This window comes from Alosa alosa, chromosome 7 (genome assembly GCF_017589495.1).
Source record: "Alosa alosa isolate M-15738 ecotype Scorff River chromosome 7, AALO_Geno_1.1, whole genome shotgun sequence".
Classification (NCBI taxonomy): domain Eukaryota; kingdom Metazoa; phylum Chordata; class Actinopteri; order Clupeiformes; family Clupeidae; genus Alosa; species Alosa alosa.
The window spans coordinates 32,060,499-32,087,315 of record NC_063195.1 but is presented as its reverse complement, the minus strand read 5'-3'; the positions used below and the strand labels follow the sequence as shown (position 1 = coordinate 32,087,315).

At 43.6% G+C, this 26,817-nt stretch overlaps 1 protein-coding gene and 1 pseudogene across 1 annotated transcript; both read left to right on the top strand.

Moving 5' to 3' along the window:
- The first annotated feature begins 32 nt into the window (after positions 1 to 32).
- On the top strand, positions 33 to 3,823 carry LOC125297668 (annotated as a pseudogene).
- Positions 3,824 to 6,411: 2,588 nt separating this feature from the next.
- On the top strand, positions 6,412 to 9,015 carry LOC125297669 (heat shock 70 kDa protein). Its single transcript, XM_048248108.1, has 2 exons — positions 6,412 to 6,536; positions 6,974 to 9,015. Exon 2 carries the CDS (start codon positions 6,982 to 6,984, stop codon positions 8,923 to 8,925), a length of 1,944 nt encoding a protein of 647 aa, XP_048104065.1. The 5' UTR covers positions 6,412 to 6,536; positions 6,974 to 6,981; the 3' UTR covers positions 8,926 to 9,015.
- The last annotated feature ends 17,802 nt before the right edge of the window (positions 9,016 to 26,817 follow it).

Here is a 26,817-nt window from a genome sequence, read left to right as displayed (position 1 = left end):
CAGCTGCACTTACAGAGCTTTCCAGAAACTGCTAGAATGTAGCGCGCGGAACTATAAAGACGGTGGGCTTCCACTGGGTTTGACAGTTCACTTGAATAGTTCTAGATCTAGACATCTTATTCCGAATTCGGCGGAGGACCAAGGGATTTCGACGTTAAAGTCTTCTTCTGACGATCAAAGGTAAGTCAAAGTGGATCGAGTTGCTCTTCACTTTAAACTCGATTTCTTTTCAAGTAGCCTAGGCTATGTTGTACATTGTAATGTTATTTATGACAAAGGACAGCGTTATACCTTAAAGTTATAATAACGGTAAATTATTGTTAACGTAACGATAGCTCATGAAATATTGCTAACTGTTACCGTAACTTTACCGGTCAGTAGGCTAATGTAACGTTGAAAACAGGCTATGTTCAGACCAGACCAGAGCCCTTGAGTCGAGAGAGGCTATAACGTTAGGCGGCTTTTTTAGCTTCAATTTTTACATTAGGCATAGCATTACAATCCCATGGAGTAGTAAGACAGTTTTTCAATAAAGTCCACGGCGCTGAAATCGCCACCGCCACCGCGTTTCTGCAACGTCTTAACATAACTGCTAAGTTAAACTTCTCAGAAAAAAGGGCCAGTTGACTGACCATATCCAAAAACCATCAGAATGGAGACATACATAACGTTATCTTTGCGCGGAGAAACATTTGTTTTAGGCTACCATCCACTTTGAGCATAGTGAGCTATATTCATGCATGTCACGTTAGTTAAACTATAGTGTTAACGTAGGTTATGGCACCAATGCGTTTTGCTGCCAGCAGTTTCTCAAATAAAAAATAACGCCCTGGCCATCTTTTCTTGTAAAAAAAGACGCCCAGTCTTAATAGGCCTACATGCTGCTACACTGAAAATGCCACAGGAAGGAACAATTAAACAAAACAGTTAAGGATAGTTAATGTAACGATGAGGAGATGTGTGGAATGGGCCATTGACTGTAGCCTAGGCCTAGTTTCTATGGTTTGATTTATCACATATTTCAAGCAGTGCTGGTCTCCTTGGTAACACGTCTGTGTCCTCCAGAGATCATACATCATTTAATGTTTAATGTGGATGCTGTGTGTTAATTAATTGACATTAAATGTAAATTAGGCCTATAACAGTTTTTATCAAATGAAAAATATAGCAAAGGTTTTTTCCATTCAACATGATGGTATTTAAGTAGGCTAGCTAATTAAATGGAAACATGTAGACCTATCTAGACTAGTCTATATTAAACAGAAACATGTATCTAGACTACTCTATATTAAACAGAAACATGTAGACCTATCTAGACTAGTCTATATTAAACAGAAACATTTAGCCTAGGCCCATCTAAACAAAAAATGGAGTTGCTTTCTTCTTTTCGACATGTCAGCAACAATGGCGCATATAGGTTTTTGAGTTTTTAATCAAAAAGTTATGCCATGTAGATGAGAACATTTAATACTCATGTCAGTAGTGTTTCTATCAGAAGGTTAGCCTACATAAAATGTCTTAAATTTTATGTAGATTAATAAACTGATGCATTAATATGCCATACCAAAGCATATTTTTAAAGATCTATCTTGATTATGTCCTAAACTAATACAAAAATGTATATTGTGTGTGTGTGCAGAATTCAAGATGTCATCAGCAAAAGGTGTTTCCATTGGTATCGACCTGGGTACCACCTATTCCTGTGTGGGGGTGTTCCAGCATGGAAAAGTGGAGATCATTGCCAACGACCAGGGCAACAGAACCACCCCGAGTTATGTGGCCTTCACAGACACAGAGAGACTGATTGGTGATGCTGCAAAAAATCAGGTGGCCATGAACCCCAACAACACCGTCTTTGATGCCAAGCGTTTGATCGGACGAAAGTTTGATGAGCCCGTCGTGCAGTCTGACATGAAGCACTGGCCCTTCCAAGTCATCAGTGATGGAGGAAAGCCCAAAGTTCAAGTGGAGTACAAAGGAGAGAACAAAACATTTAACCCAGAAGAGATCTCCTCCATGGTCCTGGTCAAGATGAAGGAGATTGCTGAGGCCTACCTGGGACAGAAAGTAAACAATGCCGTCATCACTGTACCTGCCTACTTCAATGACTCACAACGCCAGGCCACCAAGGATGCTGGAGTGATTGCTGGACTGAATGTGCTTAGGATCATCAACGAGCCCACAGCAGCAGCCATTGCTTATGGGCTGGACAAAAGCAAGAGTGGTGAACGTAATGTCCTCATCTTTGACCTGGGTGGTGGCACCTTTGATGTTTCTATCCTGACCATTGACGATGGCATCTTTGAGGTGAAAGCCACAGCTGGGGACACTCACCTGGGTGGGGAAGACTTTGATAATCGATGGTGAATCACTTTGTGGAGGAGTTCAAGAGGAAGTTTAAGAAGGACATCAGCCAGAACAAGAGGGCACTGAGGAGGCTGCGCACAGCATGCGAGAGGGCCAAGAGAACTCTGTCCTCTAGCACCCAGGCCAGCATTGAGATCGACTCTCTATATGAAGGCATTGATTTCTACACCTCCATCACCAGAGCTCGCTTTGAGGAGATGAACTCCGACCTCTTCAGGGGAACCCTTGAGCCTGTGGAGAAGGCCCTGAGAGATGCCAAGCTGGACAAATCACAAATTCATGACATCGTCTTGGTGGGAGGTTCCACCAGAATCCCTAAAATCCAGAAGCAGCTGCAGGATTTCTTCAATGGGAGGGAGCTGAACAAGGGCATCAACCCTGACTCCAGGCAGTGGCCTATGGTGCTGCAGTCCAGGCTGCAATTCTCATGGGCTTACAAGTCTGAGAACGCCCAGGACCTACTGCTGCTGGATGTGGCCCCGCTGTCTCTGGGCATCGAGACGGCTGGAGGAGTCATGACTGCCCTCATCAAGAGCAACACCACCATCCCCACCAAACAGACCCAGACTTTCACCACCTACTCAGACAACCAGCCCGGGTCCTGATCCAGGTGTATGAAGGAGAGAGAGCCATGACCAAGGACAACAACCTGCTGGGCAAGTTTGAGTTGACTGGGATCCCCCCGGCCCCACGCGGAGTCCCCCAGATTGAGGTGACCTTTGACATTGACGCTAATGGAATCCTCAATGTGTCGGCAGTGGACAAAAGCACTGGCAAAGAGAACAAGATAACCATTACAAATGACAAAGGCAGGTTAAGCAAGGAGGATATTGAGAAGATGGTGCAGGATGCAGAGAAATACAAAGCAGAAGATGACGTTCAGAGAGAGAAGGTTGCTGCCAAGAACACCCTGGAGTCCTATGCGTTCAACATGAAGAGCAGCGTTGAGGATGAGAACATGAAAGGCAAAATCAGTGAGGAGGACAAGAAAACAGTTGTTGAGAAGTGCAACCAGGCCATTTCCTGGCTGGAGAACAACCAGCTGGCCGACAAAGAGGAATACGAGCACCAGCAGAAGGAGCTTGAGAAGGTGTGCAACCCCATCATCTCCAAACTGTACCAGGGAGGGATGCCTGGAGGAATGCCAGCAGGAGGCTGTGGTGCCCAGGCACGCAGTGGCCCAGGGGCCAGTTCACAGGGCCCCACCATTGAGGAGGTGGACTAAGATAGACTTTGGAATGCACATGTTGAAATGCATATGAAACTCCCTCACAAAATTGTATTTGTTGAAATTTGTGTATTGTTTTTTACACTGTTAATACTTGAGACTTTTTTACTTGAAAGAAGATTGTTAATATATTGGATGTACTGTAATTTACTTTCTGTCTTCATATTTTACTCATTTTGGGATTTTCTTTAAAAAATGAATAACAGTTTACTCTATGCAGTTTATATGTAAATTAAATTTGTCTGAAACAATGAAATTTCATGGATTCTTGTTTTGTTCACATCATGATTAACCTGATATTTATTGGATGACTATGAAATAGTGTTTAAAGTGTAATAGTGTACATTATTTAGAACAGCTGTGAGAAAATGTTAGTCTTAGTTAGAAGCTATAGTTTGGTGAATGAACAATTTCACTTTGATGGTCTTATACCACCCTTATGAGCGGTCAATCTGTAATGCAGAATGCAGGCCTAATGAAATGTTATTTAAAACACTCTACACAAATTTATTTTCATCAGTTACAGGTTATTTAATATAATGATATTATTATGTATTAGACATTGTTATGCATGTATTGTGCCTTTGGGACACATGAGGGTGCACCCCATTGATCTCCCTTTAAAAGGTGTCTGACAACTATTAGTATCTCTGGCTTTTGCCAAGCCTATAAATAGAGCTTTTATAATTCAATCAAATTTAAACCTTTGAGTTATAAATACCGTCGCCCCATGATAGGGTTGGGCCTGTCTGCTAGCCTGCTCACATAACAAAACTAATTGACAACTTCCAATCAAGGTAGAGGGTCACCATACAGTATCTTGTCCCTCCTACATAATTTCCACTTTTAATTGAATACCAAATTATTTATAAGCTTGTTCAACATCTTGAGATAGGAACAAGGGTCTGCAGTTACCTAACTGCTCTTATTGTTAGGCTATATGTGCATGGCCATCTTTATCACTTCAAGGTGCAGTCAGGGAACTGAACAAGGGCTGAACAATTGCACGGAATGGCCAGCTAGCAGTAGTGAGGAGGTGTTTGCTGAATGTGACAAAACATGTTATGTGCTTGAAATCACGTAAAATCCCTGAATGTGGCTTTAAAGTATTCAGTGTGTTCTATACAAAAGCTAATTTCCTAAAAATCACTATTTTGCATTGTCTGGGAGATGGGAAAAAATCCTGCAACATGCAACCCTTACTCATCTGGTTGTCTCACTCCATAGATAGATAGATACTTTATTCATACCGACGGAAATGTTAAGCATCCAGCTTACACAACCATAACCATCTCCTTTCTGTAGACTGTCGGGCCCCTCCACCCACTCTTTTCACCTGATAGTAATATTGATTGGTTGCATTCCATGCATAACACAATACAACATTAAATGCATAAGTGGAGCGGAGCAGTGTTGCAAAAATATGACTCTATTCTGTCTTGTAATATTTAATGTTTAACAAAAAAAAGAAGACGTTCACTTAGAAGACCCAGCTCCATGAACCAGCTTGTTTACAACCGACACATGTACTACTCTGCAGTCTCCTAAAGTTTATGTAATCGGTCTACTATGACATATTCAGCCAATATCTTCAGAAAGGAAGAGGGGGTGTTCAACAATGTAGCCGGTCTCTATGCGTTGGTCCTTTGGGTTTTATTGGTCAAAAGATTAAAATCAAAATGGTCTGAAATCAGAGTCCATTTCAGTATAGATTCGAGGCCTACTCAATCCCAATCTGAAAGAGGAAGATAAACATCAGTACAAGCAAATTGACTATCGAGAATACATGATGAGATCTCAACCACTATGAATAAAGATTAAATATTTTTTTACTGCCAAGCAGTGAGTTGATATGTTAACTAGATCAAATGGTTTCTGTAAGCCTAACCTACCTGACTAATAAGGAAACCCCATACTACTGTAGGCAATGGAGGATAACAGCAGAATTGTATTTTTTTTTATTTTATTATTATTATTATTATTATTATTATTATTATTATTATTATTATTAATGTGTCTTCACTTAAAAATGTAGACTAACTCTTTACATGTTGAACATGGTTTATTGTGCATCAATTACATCATTACGTATCGGCCTCGAAACTGTGTTTGAGAACTCAACCACATCAACAAAACATATCCTGTGTGCCCTCTTCAGGCTTTCTCCTGTCAGTGCACGGGCAAGGTTGACACAGCTCACGCGAATTGTAAAACCTATTGCACCAGGATCCATTAGCCTAGACTTTTTGTTAATACCCATCCACAAAAGAAAGGGAAACTATTCGGGAAATTCTGCATGCATGCCATCATCGTAGGTTACGATCAGGTTGTGAATGAAAGGAAAACCTGTCTGTGTGATACTGTTAAAGCTTAAAGATGGCTTTCAGATTCATATTTGTATGGGGTTCTTCACATTTGTATGGGGTAGGCCTATGTATTGCCAACCTGAAGAAAAATCGAATAGAAAAGCGTAAGCCTACTTCTGTTAAGGTTTTAGGAAAGACACAAATAACTTCACTAATAATGAAGAGACGGTTAAATGGTCAATAATCTTTACAAATTAGCCTTCTAATTTGCTTAATTCCAACACAATATTTGCCACACCGTCACCTCCTGAAAGTTCACGAAAGTTCTGACAGCTACTGGAAGCACTGGAAGACTCAGCTGTTGTGTATTTTTCCGTCTGCGACACCTACTGCAATCTTATTGGTCAATGAAGACCGAGCAACGATTTTATTGGTCAGACTTAGATGACTGTTCTAGAAACTGCTGGAGTGTGGTGAGCTGAGATATATATTGGAAGTAGCCTAGGTGTTCGGGAGAGACTGAAGTAAATGAGAGGAAAGCAGCGGGGATTGGAATACAGAGAGGAAGCAAGAAGACGGATAATTTATTTGTAGGTTACCACAAAAAAGCAACTTTCAAGATAACGCCAGTCACTGTGAGTAAATGTTAGTTTATGTTACAAAATGATGTTGTTTAGGCATTCGAGTGGGGCTAGAAAGCCTGTAGACTGAAGTTGAGATATCCTAATTAATATAGGCTAGAGAAATTAATTCACGATATGTTTTTTCCCATGCTTTATTGAACTACAAAGCTCAAACATAATATTTGTTATTTACTGTATGTTATGAAGGCTGTAACCTTTAATATGATCACATTTGCTGTGACATGAGCTTTATGGAATAGCCTCTCAAAAATCCATAAGCTAATAGACCTAGCCTAGGCTACTTGAAAATTATGTACAGAAAGCAGTAGCAACATTGATTTATACTCATTTGTTTTAACTTTTGATATATTGTTGATGGTGCATCAGTAATATCATAAGATATTATAATTTTTAATTATTCTATATTCAAATGTTCAAAATGTGTGCAGAATTCAAGATGTCATCAGCAAAAGGTGTTTCCATTGGTATCGACCTGGGTACCACCTACTCCTGTGTGGGGGTGTTCCAGCATGGAAAAGTGGAGATCATTGCCAACGACCAGGGCAACAGAACCACCCCGAGTTATGTGGCCTTCACAGACACAGAGAGGCTGATTGGTGATGCTGCAAAAAATCAGGTGGCCATGAACCCCAACAACACGGTCTTTGATGCCAAGCGTCTGATTGGACGGAAATTTGATGAGCCCGTCGTGCAGTCTGACATGAAGCACTGGCCCTTCCAAGTCATCAGTGATGGAGGAAAGCCCAAAGTTCAAGTGGAGTACAAAGGAGAGAACAAAACATTTAACCCAGAAGAGATCTCCTCCATGGTCCTGGTCAAGATGAAGGAGATTGCTGAGGCCTACCTGGGACAGAAAGTAAACAATGCCGTCATCACTGTACCTGCCTACTTCAATGACTCACAACGCCAGGCCACCAAGGATGCTGGAGTGATTGCTGGACTGAATGTGCTCAGGATCATCAACGAGCCCACAGCAGCAGCCATTGCTTATGGGCTGGACAAAAGCAAGAGTGGTGAACGTAATGTCCTCATCTTTGACCTGGGTGGTGGCACCTTTGATGTTTCTATCCTAACCATTGAAGATGGCATCTTTGAGGTGAAAGCCACAGCTGGGGACACTCACCTGGGTGGGGAAGACTTTGATAATCGCATGGTGAATCACTTTGTGGAGGAGTTCAAGAGAAAGTTTAAGAAGGACATCAGCCAGAACAAGAGGGCACTGAGGAGGCTGCGCACAGCATGCGAGAGGGCCAAGAGAACTCTGTCCTCCAGCACCCAGGCCAGCATTGAGATAGACTCTCTATATGAAGGCATTGATTTCTACACCTCCATCACCAGAGCTCGCTTTGAGGAGATGAACTCCGACCTCTTCAGGGGAACCCTTGAGCCTGTGGAGAAGGCCCTGAGAGATGCCAAGCTGGACAAATCACAAATTCATGACATCGTCTTGGTGGGAGGTTCCACCAGAATCCCTAAAATCCAGAAGCAGCTGCAGGATTTCTTCAATGGAAGGGAGCTGAACAAGGGCATCAACCCTGACGAGGCAGTGGCCTATGGTGCTGCAGTCCAGGCTGCAATTCTCATGGGCGACAAGTCTGAGAACGTCCAGGACCTACTGCTGCTGGATGTGGCCCCGCTGTCTCTGGGCATCGAGACGGCTGGAGGAGTCATGACTGCCCTCATCAAGCGCAACACCACCATCCCCACCAAACAGACCCAGACCTTCACCACCTACTCAGACAACCAGCCCGGGGTCCTGATCCAGGTGTATGAAGGAGAGAGAGCCATGACCAAGGACAACAACCTGCTGGGCAAGTTTGAGTTGACTGGGATCCCCCCGGCCCCACGCGGAGTACCCCAGATTGAGGTGACCTTTGACATTGACGCTAATGGAATCCTCAATGTGTCGGCAGTGGACAAAAGCACTGGCAAAGAGAACAAGATAACCATTACAAATGACAAAGGCAGGTTGAGCAAGGAGGATATTGAGAAGATGGTGCAGGATGCAGAGAAATACAAAGCAGAAGATGACGTTCAGAGAGAGAAGGTTGCTGCCAAGAACACCCTGGAGTCCTATGCGTTCAACATGAAGAGCAGCGTTGAGGATGAGAACATGAAAGGCAAAATCAGTGAGGAGGACAAGAAAACAGTTGTTGAGAAGTGCAACCAGGCCATTTCCTGGCTGGAGAACAACCAGCTGGCCGACAAAGAGGAGTACGAGCACCAGCAGAAGGAGCTGGAGAAGGTGTGCAACCCCATCATCTCCAAACTGTACCAGGGAGGGATGCCTGGAGGAATGCCAGCAGGAGGCTGTGGTGCCCAGGCACGCAGTGGCCCAGGGGCCAGTTCACAGGGCCCCACCATTGAGGAGGTGGACTAAGATGGACTTTGGAATGCACATGTCAAAAACTACAAATTGAAATGCAGGAGAACCTTCACCATAGAAACATTCATTTGGTTATTGAAACTTGTATATTGATTTTTTTTATATAGTTGTCATATTGATGACTTTTACTTGAAAGAAAATGTCTTTTTGCATATGTAAATAAAATGATCATAATAAAAAAATGTCTAATTGATAGTTATTGATATTATATGTTGTATTTGCACACATAATGTATTCTGCATAAATATACACAGCATGCATGCATTCATTTCCACAAGGGTCTATTGGAGAGACAAACTAAGTATAGTCAGATAGACAGACTATAGTTTTCATCTGCTATTTTCAAGTTTTGAGTTTATTTCCATGTACTGAAGACAGATGCAACATCATTACCAGTAAAGAGCCAACTTAGCTTCACAGAACAAGTGAAATACTTAATGTTTAAAAAAAAAATTTAACTCTGAAGGGCAAAAAAATAACAAAAAGTAAAAAAACATATAAAACCACTGGGACAGTATAGTTTTTCCAATCTTTTGGAATGTGTATGTTCTGTTTAACTGTATTATGATAGCACATGTGGAGTTGTTAACATTCTTTCAGTATCCTGATTACTTGTGGATAGAAGCTAAATTTCAATTCAATTTCAATTTAATATCACTTATAGAGTGTCAAAACATTACACATGTCTCATGGCGCTTTACAGTATTAAACAATCAGAGAAGGCCCATGAGTAACAGGGGCGTGGGAAAACTCCTTAGAATTGGAGATACATAAAGGAAGAAACCTCGAGCAGATCCACGACTCAAGGGCTTGACTCATCTGCCTAGGGTTCAGTACAGAACAGTAAGGTCTGTATACATGATAAATTAATAAGTTAGTTTGGTGTAGAGAATAGAACATGGTGTTTAAAGGCACCTGAGGTGTATATTACAAAGAGGTGGGATGGTTACATATCCAGTATGATAATGCATGAATCCAAGCTGTCTCTGAATCTGCAAGTAGACGGGTCCACATCCTTCCATAGCGCCTGTCGGATAGTAGGGGAGAGTGAAGACTGGCATTAGGATAACTGGGGTCTGAGAGGATCCACCTTGCCTCCAGCAGTGCTGACTGTCAAAGTCCTGGGTGGCTCATAGCTCATCTCTGATTCTGTTCTGTTGAGTTCTGCAAGCCTGGGAATACCCATACGAACCCTTGGTAAATCTCCATTGATAAGGGTCTGGTCTGGTCTTAACAAGGCTACAATTCTGCTGTAGCTCAGTTTAAACGTTTGTTCATACAATGACACAAATATAACTCTGGAGGGCGCTGTTTGCTTAGTTAACACAGACCCATAATCTAATTTTACAGTGGTGGCTCATCTGAAACAACCAGGAAAATATTATTGTAAATTATTATTGTATTATCGTCAGATTACCGGTACTGACTTCTGGTTAAAAAGATGGTTAGGCTATATAATCAATGGTGGGATTTAGATGGTTTAGAGATAGTGGTAACCTGAAACTTCAGACTGCTTTCTGAGGGCCGAACAAGTAGCCTATAGGTCTCCCTTAACTCAGAGCTCCCTTAACTCAGAGGGGTTTCATTTAGAAAGTGGAGGGCAATTATTTGAAATTGCCGTTTTTGCAGTTTTCAATTGTTTCACATTTCAAAGCTGTGTCCATTTTTCGAAACTCTACACACAAATCCCAGAAAACTTTTGTCATAATATGACATTTTGGATACATATAGGCCTACACACTGTTGCTCAAAACCTAAAGATCTTCTGTCTTTTATGGGCTTCCATACAAGAGTGAAAGTCAACTACAGAGAGAAGTTGAAATATGTAAACATGTAAGCAATGTTGATACCAAAATATAGATTTTTCCAAATGTATGCTGTTGTGAATTGGACTGACAGAAAAGACTGTATATTTGTGTGTGTTTGTGTGTGTGTGTGTGCCAATTAGAATGCAGGATTTTGGCAGCCAATCTGAATGCAGGATTCTGACAGTCAATCAGAATAGACCTCTGAAAAAAACCTCTTCGCCTCTAAAAAAAAGCTGCCATCCTTGAGATCCGGTATCTTGCGATTTTTCCTATGGGAAAATAACATAGGGGTTTTGAATTGTCGCACCTGTTAAATTCTCGTGGGGACGAAGAAGTCTGAAATGCAAACGTTTTGCTCAACACACGTTTGTCGTCTGCCTTCGAGTGGCTCCTGTGATCTTTGGTATGTTAAGACGGAAAACTTAGATTTTTGTTACCCAAGCTAACTTGAAACGCAACTTGCCATAGGTAGTTTAATTGCCATAGGTAGTTTAAGGTTTAATTAACACCCGGATCTCCTTATATGGGCAAAGATGGCAGCTTTGGTTCTTTTTTGTAGGCGAACTTCAGAGGTCTATGTAGGATTTTGGCAGCTAAACAAAATGTAAGATTCCAACAGCCAATCTAAATGCAGGATCACAACAAGCCAATCACAATGCAGGACATTGGCAGGGAATCAGAATGTAGTATTTTGACAACTAATCAGAATGCAGGATTTTGGCAGCCAAGCAGAATGCAGATCACAATTATGTACTAAATTGGTCACTTGGAGGCGCATCGTTGCAGGCTACTTGTTTTGTAGCACCACCTACTGAGTATCATCAGTGTAAAGGCCCACAGGAAATAAGTCTTTCCAATGTATAAAACTAGCAAAAATCTGATATATGTCTCTGTGGCTCTGTGTGTATGTGTGTGTGTGCCTGCACGCATGTATGTGAGTGTGTGCATGTAGGCTTGATAAAAGACAGTGAGACAGTGGCCACAACCTGCTTCCCATTTGCTCCATTTCCCCTCGTTGGTTGCTGCTCATCTGCGCTTGGGGCGCATGATCGCTGTCATATGCTGAAGAGGTCACCTGAGAGCAGAGGTCATGGGGTCAGGGCTATATCTGCACTATTGCGCTTCATGTCGCACAATTAAAGAACTGATAACACATAATCACCTACCTACTTATAGAGGCTGAATATCATCATTTGTCTGGGCCTTCAGATCAGAAAATTGACCAAAAAGCATTTATTCAATTTGAAACAGTGTGTAGCATGTTAAAGGGAGTGAAAGGGAGTCGTAACTTTATGTGAAGTGTCATTTTTGGTCACAAGAGGGCCTCAGGGAACTGTTCCAGGGACTTGGCTATGACATTGGAAACTGATGTCAAATCCACTCACTTATCATCCAATCAGTAGTTCTGGGAATTTGATCAACAGGATAAGGTTTATTAAAAATCAATATAAATAATTATTGCTTCTCACAATTAATCAAAATTATCCAAATAAACTATTTTGTAAGAGGAAATGATCTAAACAAATTATTTTGTATGAATGAACCATCACAGAAAGTCTTATTAGTAAGCTCTATTATTTATTGCCTGTACAAATGTCATAACCATAATAACACTTTAACTTAAAAAAATATTATAATCATTATTAGCCATTTGATTTAAATCATGCCGTCTAGTTCCCATGCTTTTTCTGGGATTTCAGCTTGCTGGATTGTGATACCAGAGATTAATTGAGTTGTTATCAACTCTCCCTCTTTGATTTGTGTAAATGGGTAAAACATATTTTAAAAGATTTAAAACATTAAAGTTCAATTGGTTGGGAGAACTGAGAGTGTCTTGGGGAAGGAGTCTGTGGCGTTGTCCAGACAACAGACATGACACAGCCAAGGTGGCTATGAAACAGACACAATTTACAAAATGGTCAGACAGATATGCTAATACAAACTGAGTAAGTCCAGACTCTCAAAATGGTCAGACAGATATGCTAATACAAACTGAGCAAGTCCAGACTCTCAACTACTGCTGCTGCAAAGTCTTGTGTCACTTTGAAGTCATTGTCAAGTTAGAACATGTTCAGACAGTCCATACTGGAAATATAAACATGGATTTTATCAGCGCATGACACAACATTTCCCATAATTCAAGTTATTTTAACCTGGTCAGCGTGCTGCACTCACCACAACTGGTGGTCGATTTAAAATATTGCATGATCGCACATCACACGTCATACTCAGTTTATGATTTCAGTGAAATAAGAAACCATGTTTCCTTCCTGTTAATTATATATCTGAATGGGATGAATTCATTACATGACTGAAATGCAACATTCATTTATTTCCTCCTTTTTAGCTGGCTCTCTGTGCTGTTCCTCTCTGAACAGTGGCCTTGTGCTGCAACGTATTTCTCCTTATCAGTGACCCTCCTTAACAGGCTGGGAAACACTAGGACAAGCTAAGTAAACACTCTGGTTTGAAGGAAATCGTATGGTCCAGCCACAACACCATGAGACTGCAGAGGAGTATTCGGCATGATATCATGTACTTTTACTTTAGCCATAACAATTCAGACCAAAGCTAGGCCAAGTTATTCTCTCAAGTTAATGAGTAAGTTGCAGTGGCAAAATCATTACAAACATCCTAAATGCATCCTAAAGATGACTTTTCATACTCAGTAAAAAATCTCCAGTCATTTGGAGATTTCTTTTAGTACAGAACTTTTTTTATTTGTAAGAATGAATTAATTATTAATTAATTAATTAATTAATTCATTCATTCATTCATTCATTCATTCATTCATTCTGTCGTTTCAAAATGGTACAGTATGCCATGCCATTGCTCTGCCTGACATTATTTAATTTGCACTGAAATATTCATCTGCCACAGTAACACAAAGGAAGGGGAAATTAACTGAACAATGCTGTTGCCTCATATCAGATGTGGGTCTTGTGATGCTATTGGCTGTCAGGCTCCCTGTTGGCTGATCGATGACCTCAGATATGACGTCAGCGTTTGTCTCCCTGTGAAGTGAGTTAAGGACTATGTCAAATTGGCTGATTCATTCCGTTCATCCATGGTTTAAATCACACTGAAACATGAGTCAACATATCCTTGACCAATATGTGGCAGATGGGGTGGTGAAGTCAACATAATAAGCATACACTACCACCTACAAGTTACTGCCTCAGCCGGTGACACTTGCTTCTGTAATCATCGCTCACTGCGAAGTGGCAATATGGAATCTTTGTTTACCGTGGCCGAGCTGAATGGCATAGCATTCACATTTCACACTCGCGCTAAAATAAGAAAGCATTTGTTTCAGCCATTGGTCCTCCGGCCTGAAGGAATGAGGACAGGAAATGAGGTATATCCATTATCTGCTGGCGTGTGGGAACTCATGGCCCAGGCGCGGCGTGCTGATTAAATTAGAGACGAGGTGCGTGCCTCTCTCTCTCTCTCTCTCTCTCACACACACTCACACACACACACACACACACACACACACACACACACACACACACACACACACATACTTTCACACACAGCCAGCCATCCATCCATCCCGCCCCAGAGGTCTGCTGGAATGATTGTGTGCACACAAACATCTGTATGCGCTCCCACTATAGGACGCCCAAAGCATGGAGATCCCATTTGTGGGCCTTGAAAGAGAAAGAAAGAAAGAAAGAAAGAAAGAAAGAAAGAGAGAGAGTTAGAGAAAAAAAGGGAGGGAGGGCAGGGACAGAATGTAGAGAGGAATCTGGAATCCTGGAGGATGGAATGGCGTACAAGCAGTCGGAGAGGAGGGGAGGTTGAGCGTCCGTCTCAGGGGACAGATACATAACGCTTGCCACTGTCCCACCTCCTGGCTAAATGGGTGGGCTTTTGCTCTTGTGCGGACTGAATGGATATTAGCACAGACTCCTGCTGGAGAGACCAAGCCACGTGTTTTTTTTCTTCTCTGAAGCCGGCGAGGACAAATCTCTCTCTGAGATCAGATCGGGGCCGTGCTCCCTCTCTCTCCTCTTAGGGTGGAGTGCTATTGGGACATGATTTATTAGTTGCGGCGGGCCAAGCGCTGTTTTTTCTTCTTCTTCCAACCTCGGAGAGAGGTGTAATCGAACCCCGTCTGAGCGACTATCTCAACAGTTTGGGTCATATCCAGCCCAATCAGGGCCTGCAGACCGCCGGTTTGATGACCATGATTGAAAACATGCTTACGGGCCGAGTTAGGCTATTTTGAATGGGAGTGGTTGCACATTAAAAAATGCACTGACAGAGGAGTCTTCACCTCTCTTCAGATAAAACGGTTCCGTGTGGAGCAGCGCTTCCAAGACCGATTTATTTTCTTTTAAAACGACAGCAGCGCCACAAAGAAGTCAGGCTTAAAAACTTCATGCACAATCGTCTTAAAACGGACGGTTGTGGTCACTGGGTTTGAAACTGACAGCTCATTCGGGTGCAAACATGCCAAGACTCAAGATCCATATTCTGACAGATATAGTGACTGTTCATCACATACTGTGTTACACAGACACTCACAGACACACTCACCCACACACTAAGCATAGTCTTGAAAATATACCACAACACTCATTCATTTTAATGAAGCCCGTTTGGTGATGCAACGAAGAGACATAAAACAGGCGATGGCTGATGACAGCACAGAACTCCAGAGTCAGCAACGCAAGTTCATCACTCCCAGCTTCCTTTTTCTAGTCTACAATTAAGCAACATGGCACAGCCGGGGGAAGAAATCGAATCCCTCGTGAGTAACATGGTGAGACTTAAAATAGTCCCTCTTTCTGTGTCAGTGCGACCGGTGATGGAGTAACAGTATCATCGGGAGTTCATGAGAATCCCGTCACTCTCTCTTCCCTCGTCTCCTCTCCCTGTGATTAAGAGGGACGTCCCATGCCCGTTATATTGGGGACCGTGTCAGGGGGTGGCCACAATTTATGACCGGGAACCCTGTAGGCCCAGCGAGGGCTTCGCTCCATGTACTGTGATGGTGTTTTCGTTCCTTTAGTCATTCTCTCAACAGATACGACTCCATGCTTCGGTTCAGACTCAATCCAGTACCTGCTCAAGTGATTCACTGGCTGTCTGACTACTCTGGAAGGGCCTTAGCTATAAACCAACTCAGATGGTTTATCCCCTTACAAACATCTCACACCTCCTCGTTAGGAGAAGTGCTTCTCAGTGTTAAACACAGAGCACCTCTATGTGCAGCAGCAGATATGAAAAAACAAAGTGATTTAACTTGGTGCCAATCCTATTATGAGTGTGGTCGGTTTCCACTGGACTTTGGCCACCTTTCTTCATAAAACATAAACGCACCATTCACGTAAAAACCAGAAGACTGCTCCATGACGCATGGTGCTAAACGGTTTCCCTTTGACATTGCCAGTTCGCTCCATTTTACAGCACCCGTATTGTTAAACGACGCTCCAGACAATTATTTAAGGGCGGAGGACAGATGAAGCCAACGGTGTAATGATTTTGTGTTTTATGGTAGCCTCTAGCTTGCTTCCAACAACCTGGCACTGATACGAGGCTCTGGGTCTCCACCTCAAGAGAGCTGCTCAAGATAATATGTCTTCTTGCAACAGCAGCACCCATTTGGAGTGTTTTGGGGCTTTAAACTGTTGTGACAGGAGGGGCAGTAATTGTGTGTGCCCAGTAACTGATTGATCTCTTCCCTCTCGGACAGATGTAGGCGCATTGCCCAGTGCTCCGAAAGCCAGACCGCGCGGAACCCACCAGTGGCATGTGGAAATTATGTCTTGGTTCTTTCTTTCTCACATTCTCTTGCAGGACCTGAGCGAACAAACCCCCTGCCGTCTCTCCATGGAAACTCAGCTGGAGTCGGAGCTATGAAATCAGTCTGACCTCAGCTGCGTTGACCTCCTCCAGCCGTACCCATGTTTATACGGCCATCTAGTGCCCAAACACTCGTAATTATTGATTTACAGCCCCACTGGTCCTCGGGCAGAGGCCGTGGCCCAGGACGGGGAAGGCCCCCGGGGGTCAACTCTGCCTGGCCGTGACCCTGGGGAGTCAGCTTTGACCCCTTCCCCCTCCACCATCCACTGCATCCCAATTACAACCCAATTCCAACCAATCAAATGTGACATGTAACTCCCTGTGGTTCCGTCACTGTACAGCTCAAGTGAGTATTGTGTGCTCAGAGTTTGACATAACCAATTATTCTCTGCTCTTGGACAGATGAAGGCCCTGTTCTCTTCAGTCTTCTACAAGGGCTATGGGGTTCCTGTAAAACCGTTGTGTTCACAAATCAAATTTGTCAGTAGGCGCAGTTTCCTTCTCTGATATATAGTTTCCCCTCAGGCTACCACATTTCCCTTGTGAAACTTGTATTAATTATCACTTGCCATGTTGGCTTTTGATTCATGGTAATTGTGATGGTGTGAGAATAACTACTCTCTCCTTAACACTTTATTTAGAATGACTGCTAGCTTAGCACCAACTCGTGAGACGAGTATTTTAAATGCACAATAAAGATCCATTAACTCATTTATTGAGAATGTGTTATCTGTCACATTAAATCTAAAATAAACTGTTGCGCATTATTTAAGTCCATTTATTGAGGGTTAGAACGGCATGTTCTGGAGACAAGCATTTGTGGTTGGATAGTTTGTGTGGAAAAAGAACCATTGTGACGTCAAATTGACGCCAAAGATGCTACATTTTTCATTTTTTACTTTATTTCTCAGAATTCTGTGGTAGAGGATGTCTTGTGGGAATTCTATTTACTGATGATGAATCTCTCAAATCATGATGAATCTCTTCAACACTTTATCCCAGATAAGTTATTGGTCAGTGCTATCTATGACAGCAGTGTTACAAGTGGACTACTGTGTCAAAATAGACAAACTATTTATTAATTCAATATTCTGAACATAATCTTGAACCAAAAAAACTTTTAGCACAGTCTGCTTGTATGCTAACTAGAAGCAAGACTGGTGCTAGTGATGTAGAACATTGACATTTAGTGTTCAACATTCATCCCAATCTGAAACACAAACAAACAAGCGACTGTGTCCGTGTTCAGCAGCTCTGAGTGGATATGGTGGCGTGCTGCTGCTGGCCCCCAGACCTCCCTCTCCAGCATGAGCTCACCCTCTGTGGGACTTGTGGCTTCAGACACGTGGCTGGAAAGGATGAGCTGAGCAGGGAGTTATTTCAGAGGCAGAGGAGGAGGAGGAGGAGAGGGAAGAGGAGGAGGAGGAGGAGGAGAGGAGGAGAGGGAAGAGGAGGAGGAGGAGGAGAGGGAAGAGGAGGATGAAGAGAGGGAAGAGGAGGAGGAGGAGGAGGAGGAGAGGGAACAGGGAGGATTTGTGCCGTCGCAAAACTTTATAGGAGGAAGAAGTGGGTGTTGGAGAATATATGTAAAACACCTGGGCAAATGTGGAAATGCTGTGTGTGTGTGTGTGTGTGTGTGTGTGTGTGTGTGTGTGTCTGCATGTGTGTCTGTGTGTGTCTACATGAGAGAGAGAGAGAGAGAAAGAGAGAGAGAGAGAGAGAGAGAGTTGGTTGGTTGGGTGTGTGTGTGTGTGTGTTTGATTGTTTTGAATAAAGTCATTAGTGCATTTTGTTTTGCCCTATATTATGATATATTTAGTTGCATTGTTTATGTTCTGTGCACTACTGTGTCTGTATGCACATATTTGTCATTTTGTCAACAATCCTCGGGTTTTTGTTTGCCGTTCATTGTTTGTTGCTGAAATGCTCTCTGTCTATGTGTTTGTGTACAGTATGTGTGGGTGTGTGTGTTTGTGTTTATGTACTAACGTGTCTCTCCACCTTTCTGTGTGTCTATTTGTGTGTTTGTGTGTGTGTATTTGTTAGTGTGTTCCTCCATGTGTATTTTTGTATAGTTGAATGCAGATGGAGCCAAGGAGAGCAGAGGTCTCTGTATGGGGTGGGCAGGCAGAAGGGAACAGTTGAGTAAATCTGCTGCAGATTCTCATGAACAACCCCCCCTCCCCCTCGATCCGGAGTGGGGGGGGGTGAGAGAGTAGTCCAGAGAGAGGGAGAGAGAGAGAAAGAGAGAGAGAGAGAGAGAGAGAGAGAGAGAGGGCTGAGCTGAGACTGGGCCTCTTGGCCCTGCTGATTACGACATCAGGCAGCGCTGCCTGCAGGGGGAATATCAAATCAATCACAGGCAAAGCGTGAATGTGCAAAATGTGGGTTTGTGCAAGGCAGCATGGGCAAGGGTGTGTGTGTGTGTGTGTGTGTGTGTGTGTGTGTGTGTGTGTGTGTGTGTGAGAGAGAGAGAGCTTCAGTAAGTGACAGGTAACACCTGAGCAAATCTGTGTTTTCAAATCATTATTCTTGTAAGTTCATGTGTACATGTGCCTGCCTGTTTTTTAACAACGTATGTGTGCTTCTTATAAGTATGCAGACCTTGCAGAACTCTCTTTCCCGCCCTCTCTCTCTCTCTCTCTCTCTCTCTCTCTCTCTCTCTCTCTCTCTCTCTCTCTCTCTCTCTCTCTCCCTCTCTCTCTCACTCTTTCTCTCTCTCCCTCTCTCTTTCTCTCTCTCCCTCTCTGTCTCTCTCTCTCTTTCTCCAGCTGCATTTTGTGCACACCTGTGCGTTTGTGCCCACACAGGTCATGCATGAAAGCCGAAAGGGCGACCGAGGAGGCCGAGACACTGGACTGCGAGTCCAGCCATCCCTCTTTCATTCCAAACGCGGACGCTCAGAAAAAGAGTCGGGGAAGATGAGAGGGAGGCAGGGGGAGCAGCGCATGCCTGGCACAGTGGGGGTTATTGTTCCCTCGTGTTGAGACAGCTGCTGCTGCTGCTGCTGCTGCTGCACCGTTCCTCCCTCCGCCCGAGTGCCGGCCGGACACACACTGCACCCACGAAGAGAGCTGAGGACCCTTACATTGGAGCGAGGGAGAGAGAGAGAGAGAAAGAGAGAGAGAGATAGAGTCGAGCAGAGAGAGAGAGAGAGCGAGTCGAGCAGAGAGCGAGGCCTGGTCTGATAGTCATCTGTTGCCTAGATCCAGCATTGTGGGAGGAGCACCCAGACCTCGTTCACAGATCCAGTGGAACCTCCTCGGTTTGATGGCACCCTGAGATACTGTAAACCTGTGAACATACATAGGCCTGCTACAGCATTGGCTGTGCGCTGTAATAATCCACGTCTGTGTGTGTGTTTGGTCCATAAAGCCATCAGCCTCTGGGTCGGGAGAGAGGAGCCAGGCGTGAAACGGAGAAGAACCAGGCGTGAGACGGAGAGGCTGTGGGAGCCGGAGAGCAACGAAGGGGCCAAGGCCACCATGACAAGCTGATATTAGCTGGGCAGTATTTACAGCTAACCGCTGTAACCAACATGAGCTCACTGTCCCTCCCCCTGGACCAGCCACTCCATACACAACCAGCAGAGTAACACAACAGAATAACACAACCAGCAGAGTAACACAACCAGCAGAGTGACACAACCAGCAGAGTGACACAACCAGACCAACACGGTTTTATGAGTGTGTTTCTCAGTCTTGCATACACACACACATACAGATCAAAGCAAGGACATGTGCACGTCTTCACCCACACACAAGCATGCATGTGCACACACACACACACACACACACACACACACACATACAAACACACACACAGATAAAGTGAAGGAGACCCAGACAGACTCTTCGAGACTGGAACTATTCAGACTGTCTCCTTTCTAATTGTGTATTTTCTCAGGAAATGGTCCAGTAACCCTCTGCAACCTCCACAGCCTTTCTCTCGGCCCTGCAGCAAGAGTGTGCAGAAGGCTGCACTTCAGCCTGCTAGGAAAAACAGAGGACAGGAGAGGGGGGGCACTGAAGCCCACATAAGCTGACAAAGCATCCTCCAGGAAAATTAGCAGGGCCCATTCAGTAAAGAGGGGTTTTGTGTCCGTGTGGATGGAGAGCCACAGGTCAAGGTTTCTGAGTTCAAATCCATCCACTGTGCCCGACACTGAGTCCTTATAAGGATACAAACAAATAGTTTTGGCAGAAGTTGCATTTATCATTCAATAGTAACCCATTTACTCCTAAAATGCCTGCCAAAAACGCCTATAGAATCCTATGGCATTCTAGACTAAATAACCTTATTTCCTGAGGGTTTTCTGAAAAAATACTAAAAATTGTCAACGTCTACCAAAACTTAATATCTAAGCCTCTGTAGCACCTAGAAACATGAAATAAAACAACCAGCGGGAGAAAGAATGTTGCGTTGTGCAGCATCCGGCGCGAATGGGTTAAAGGTGCTCTCATCAGGAAACTGTCAGAATCTAATCTGGTATTGTAGGTTTTTCTAGGATAGAAGCCAGCTTTCCAAAAATGCCTCCAAGCAACAACATCATTGTTAAATGACAGGGAACCTAATTTATTATTATATCATTTCAACACACTTTGATTTAAAAACTTTAACCTTTTTCAAATAGCAATCAAATCTGTTTTGACCTTAAACTGCTCTGTTTACTGCCCTGTTTACTCTGTTATTTGACTAAGATGAACCAACCCGGTACTCAAAAACTATGACTACTCTAAGTATACATCTCAAGTTTTTGGAAGTTCATGGAAAGAAGGCTAACAATACACAGTTTAAGTACACTATCTATTCTTTACTGTAAAGAAGAAGCATACTTGAGGCTTCCCAAAATTGTTTTTTATGTGCGTGTCTTCAGTGAGGGACCCATCATGATGAATGTGTCAGAAGAGGAGAGGGGGAGAGGAGAGAAGGAGAGGAGGAGAGGAGGAGAGGAGAGAAGGAGAGGAGAGAGAGGAGGTGAAGAGAGGGTAGGAGTGGAGGGGAGCGGTGGGGATCTGTCACTGGGATGTGGTGTGGGATTCTCAGCCTTGCGAGGACGGCCTCGCGCATTCCCAGGATAAACAGGCAGCATCTCCACCAACGCAGCGCTCCACACACCCCCGCACACAAGACACACACTCCCCATCCCTACTCTCTCATTACGGCCGCCTCAGACCAGAGAGAGAAAGAGAGAGAGAGAGAGAGAGAGAGAGAGGCAGCAGTGAGGGGACAAGGGAGAAGAAGAGAGAAGGGATTAAGGGAGAGAGGAAGAATGAGAGAGAGAGAGAGGGAGAGAGAGAGAGAGAAAGAGTGGGAACCGAGATGAAGGGGAGAGATGTAAAAGTGCTGGAGGGAAAGATTACAGATCAGTGTGTGTGTTTGTGGGTGGGTGTGTTTATGTGTGAGGTACGTGAGGTTTACAGATCAGTGTGTGTGTTTGTGGGTGGGTGTGTTTATGTGTGAGGTACGCGAGGTTTACACGTTACAGATGAAGGATTCTGTGTGTGAGCTGAAGTATGAGACACACGAGCGGGAACCGAGGAAGAGAGTTCCCCCACTTTTACCAAGAGGGAGTTATGGTACTGGGAGGGGGTATGATTCATATGTGTATTCCCCACATCTCAACACTATTTCTAGTGCCTTCGCCCATCAATTTTAGATCTACGTCACACCGATCCACATAGGTTCAGTTTGACACTAAATACTTACCACAGTTTTACATCAAAGTGATTTTAGTCTGAAAAGAACGAAACAGAAGATCTAATTGGATAAAAAAAAAGCCTGTTTGGTAACTTCCCATAACGTGCATTTGTAAAGAGATGATGTCTCTTTGTGAATTGCCTCGATTGCATAACGAAAGGGCTAGTTAAGTTCATTACTGCGAGATCACATTTTATCGTCATCAAAACGACAAAGTGAAACCATCTGGCTTCATTTGTGCTGTATCTAATTTGGGGATAAAAGCGTTTGCTAAACAACTCAGTATGGCTGGATGTCAGTGTGATTGTTTTATACCTTATCTCTCAGACTTGTTGTCTCTCAGTGTCAATGCCGAGTCAGGAAGTGAGTTTACGCACATAGATGGGGGTGAGGATGGTGGGTGACGAGGGACAAAGGGGTGGGGGGGCAGAAAGGCCTTTTGAGGACAGATTGGAACCACCACTCTCTAATTGGGACTCACTGCTTTTTGGGTGCCAGTGTAGCTCTGTGATGCATGGATCTCACACACAACACAACACACACACACACACACACACACTCATCTGGTATCCAAATTGTGTGCAGTACCCTACAGTAAATTCTGTGTGGGGGATGTAAAGAGAAAAGCTGCCTGTTGACGAGGCCAGCTTAGCGGAGTTTTATGAGCCATGGGGGATAAGTATGTGTTAGTGTGATTAGCGTGCTTTTTGTTTTAGTGCGCTGCTATTTTTCACATCTGCGAGCGACTGCAGGATGCAGAAAAGGGGGGTGGGGTTGTGGGGGGGTAGTCTTTGAACCCTTCAAGTGGGTCCATACCACAATACATACTTAGAAGCCCACAACAGAATGATGGATGCTAACCAAACTGATACGAGGCCTTCCAGCGCATGAGGTTTTGGTGCAGGGTCTGGAATAGGCCTCGAATTAAAACCTGTTTCCTATTTGATTTGATTGCTTCGCTGTCGTAATCTAAATTTAGTACATTGTAAATTGTCAAGCTGGCAAAATACTCCTTGGCATAAACAATGCTGATGAACAAATTCTGCACAGTATCTGCTATTGTACTACTGTATTTGGTCTCCACACTGCAGAAGCGAACACACAATTAAGCCATTGTTTTGGTTATCACAAAAGGTCAAAGGTCACGGCCCTCCACCTCCTGACCTCTGTCTCATTTTCAGGACTTAAAAAGGGTCCAAGCGGATGTTGGAATAGCGACAACATGTTAAAAAGGTGTCAACGCTGACACCTTGCCCCCCGGATATGGCACTCTGCGTCAGTGTCAGAGACCCCCTGGTGTGTTTATGTTTCTTGTTTCTCTCCAGTGAAGAGAGAGAGAGAGATACAGAGAGAGAGAGAATGAGGAGAAATAGGCTAAGAAAGGCCATGTGGAAAATCAGTGCAGCGCTGCATCTGATTGGAATCGGCCCAGGCTCGGTTCATTTGTTGCTCCTCTCTCTGGAGTCGGACTTCATCCCTCAGGTTGCTTATTGGGGGAGTATAAATAGAACAGGGGGTGGACAGGAAATAAGTCAGAGCCGGTGGGTCGATGGGGTCCTGAACACCATGCCAGCTGCTGAAAGCCAACACCGGTGAGAAAGCGCCGCTCACAGTGCTTCACAATCACCGCTCCTACGTCAGTTAGGCCTGTTTTAATTCTTTGTATTTTTTTGAAAATAGTAGTATTTTTAGCATGGCTCCCAAGATAAACCTTTCCTCCATAAGCCCCTGTTCATTCCTCTCCACCCCCCCCCCCCTCAACAAAAATGTTCAGTCCAACAGTAACAACCCCGCCCCCCTCAAACTCCCCAAGCAAACGTCCACTTTTCTACATGCCTCGCACCAGCGGCGTCACCGCTAACCATGGGCTCACCGCGAGCCCCAGGCCTCTGTCCCCACGCATGCTAATCCCACCTCATACATCCACGTCTCTCCTTCCTGCGTGCGAATTGCTCAACTCACTCAAAATGGAAACAGGAGTCGATTTCCTGGCTGCTCTGTGAAACGGGGCCAAACTTCTGCTCGGTGTTGGACAAAGAGCTCCTCAGTCCTCTGGTCTGTGTAGTTTTTTCTTAAAAAAAAAAAAAAAAAATATATATATGTATTAATCAAATCAAAACAACCTGTGGAGAACTAGCAGCTGTAGCTCCTCAATGAACCCAAGTATCACTGGAGACACCAAATCTAAGAGAGAAAGGGTTATTGTCCACATGCTAGCTATTTGGATTTTTTATTTTTTATTTTCTTGTGCCTCAAATTAAATCCTTGCAGTGTTCTTTTATGAACTTCAGTGAATTCCAAAGTCAGCAAGTTCCATGTCATGACTCCTGTTCTGAATGAGGTCCCCTAAAGACAACCCCCCCTCCACACACACACAAACACACTTACAGTACACACTCAAACACACATATATACACACACACACTGGGTCTTTAACCCAGCTACTGCTTCTGTATCTTCTGGAGGAAAGAGCCCATAACCTAGACCTACCCCAGTAAACACACAAACACGTGCACAGACTACTCTAAACAACGCAAGCCACAGTGTCAGACACCAAACAGGACGAGGACCACAAAAGCGTCACGTTCAAAAGTTTATTTAAGGGTTGGGGGTTAAGGGGGTTTCAGGGGGGGTACAGGAGTTCCAAGAGTCTGCGTGTGTGTGTTCCCCCAGTAGCCGAACAGCGATGGCAGGAGCTGGATGATCCGGGAAGTCCTGGGGGAAACACACACACAACAGCAATTGAAACGAAGCAGCAGTACAGTCAAGGACTAGGCGGTATTCGTAGAAGAGGGACGGAAGGCAGGTCAAGATTACCGGGGCTGGAGAACACAGAAGTAGTCGAGCGGGTCCGGGATCACAGGCAAAGAGTCAGAGGCGTTTTCCAAAATAGGCAGGTAACTGGTGCTGGTTGCAGACGATCTGACAAGTGTGGACTGAAAAGCAAGGCTTTATATACAGGGCATGATGAGTGGTGAATGCAGTGCAGCTGGTAGGTAAACGAGGGTGAGGCCGAGCAGAGCAGGAACAGGTGGAGGTCATCAGACTTCAATCAGCGCGTGTTACCAGGCAGAGAGAGAGCTCATGACACACAGACTCATCTGCAGGCCATCATTTAGGCAAATAAACGAATAAACGATGGCTCACTGCCCCTCTCACCTCCAGCAATGTCTCACATCACTTCTCCTGATGCTGCGCTGCTGAAACGTTCAATGAAAAGCAAATCCAAACCCACACACCATAAATATACACCACGGAGTTCTGAACTAAAGAAAGCACTATATTCAAACAATGCTATCTTTATGGGATAACCACAAAGTATAAATCACAGAATCCTAGTGAGCTGGTTCATCCAGTCAGTCAAAGGGACACAGTGTTTTTCTCAACAGTGCGGGTGGGGCTTGGAGTGTTATTACATGTACCCCCTCCCCTTCTGACATGACACAGACCATAACCCCACTTCACAGTTCACCATCACCCATCAAGTGGTTGTGCTTCGTCTTGGTCACTGTGTCAAGTGATAAGGTTGAGTTGCATGTACTAGGATCTGGTAAAGGTGGTACTAAGGAACGTATGTCACTTACGATACGAGTTAGGGAAAGAGAAATGACTTTAGTGAAAGTGAATGGGCCACATTTTCTTAATGTGAGTTGGAACATTTTGTTTCGATTTATGTCAACATCAATGAGTAAGTGAATGCTTTTTAAAGTTTAGTATCAGTACTGTACAAATCTAAAGTCAGGTATGCTTGGCACAATGTGTAAACCTGAACTACTTCTTATTAGCTTTTAATAGCATGAAAACCGTGTTTTTTGGGAAGGCAATGTCTCATATGTTGGTTTTATATGTCATTAATCTTTCATTGATTTACAGGCAACAACATTTAGCCATAACAGTTTTTTACAACTGTTTACATCCGTTTTCAAAACTCTGTGTCTATTTTTTAAAAGTCCACACACAAAACCCACAATTGCTCACACAAAATGCAAAATGCCTGAAATCTCCTGCAAAATGACACACAACAATTAAAATGTCGCAAACACATATTTAAACCAAACATTCGCCTCACATTACAAACACTTTTTTCATAATATGACATTTTGGATACATAATGTACACACTGTTGCTCAAAACCTAAAGCTCTTCTGTCTTAGGCTTTCTATATGTATTTCCATACAAGAGTGAATGTTACGGTATCAACAAAGAGAAGTTGAAATACACAGTAAAAATGCAAGCAATATTGAAACCAAAAATAGTGATTTTTCCCAAATAATTTGCTGTTGCGAATACAGTATTTTACAGCTAACAAGAAAAAAAGCAAAGCAGAATACAGTGACCACCAGATGTACATGGAGTTTTGAAAACACTGATTTTGCCTAAGACGGAAATGACTGACTATACTATCAAATTGCTTTGCTTTTTCAAAAGACAAGTGTGTGTGTGTGTGTGTGTGTGTGTGTGGGAGGCGGGGGGTTCGTGTACAGTATGTATTCATAGGCCTATAGACCCTTTCAACTGCAGAAACAAACAATCCTAAGCGTTCTTAAGGCGTTTCTGGAGG

Excerpts from the sequence above, each read along its gene's own strand:
- LOC125297669 (XM_048248108.1), top strand. The coding sequence starts at position 6,982 with ATGTCATCAGCAAAAGGTGTTTCCATTGGTATCGACCTGGGTACCACC.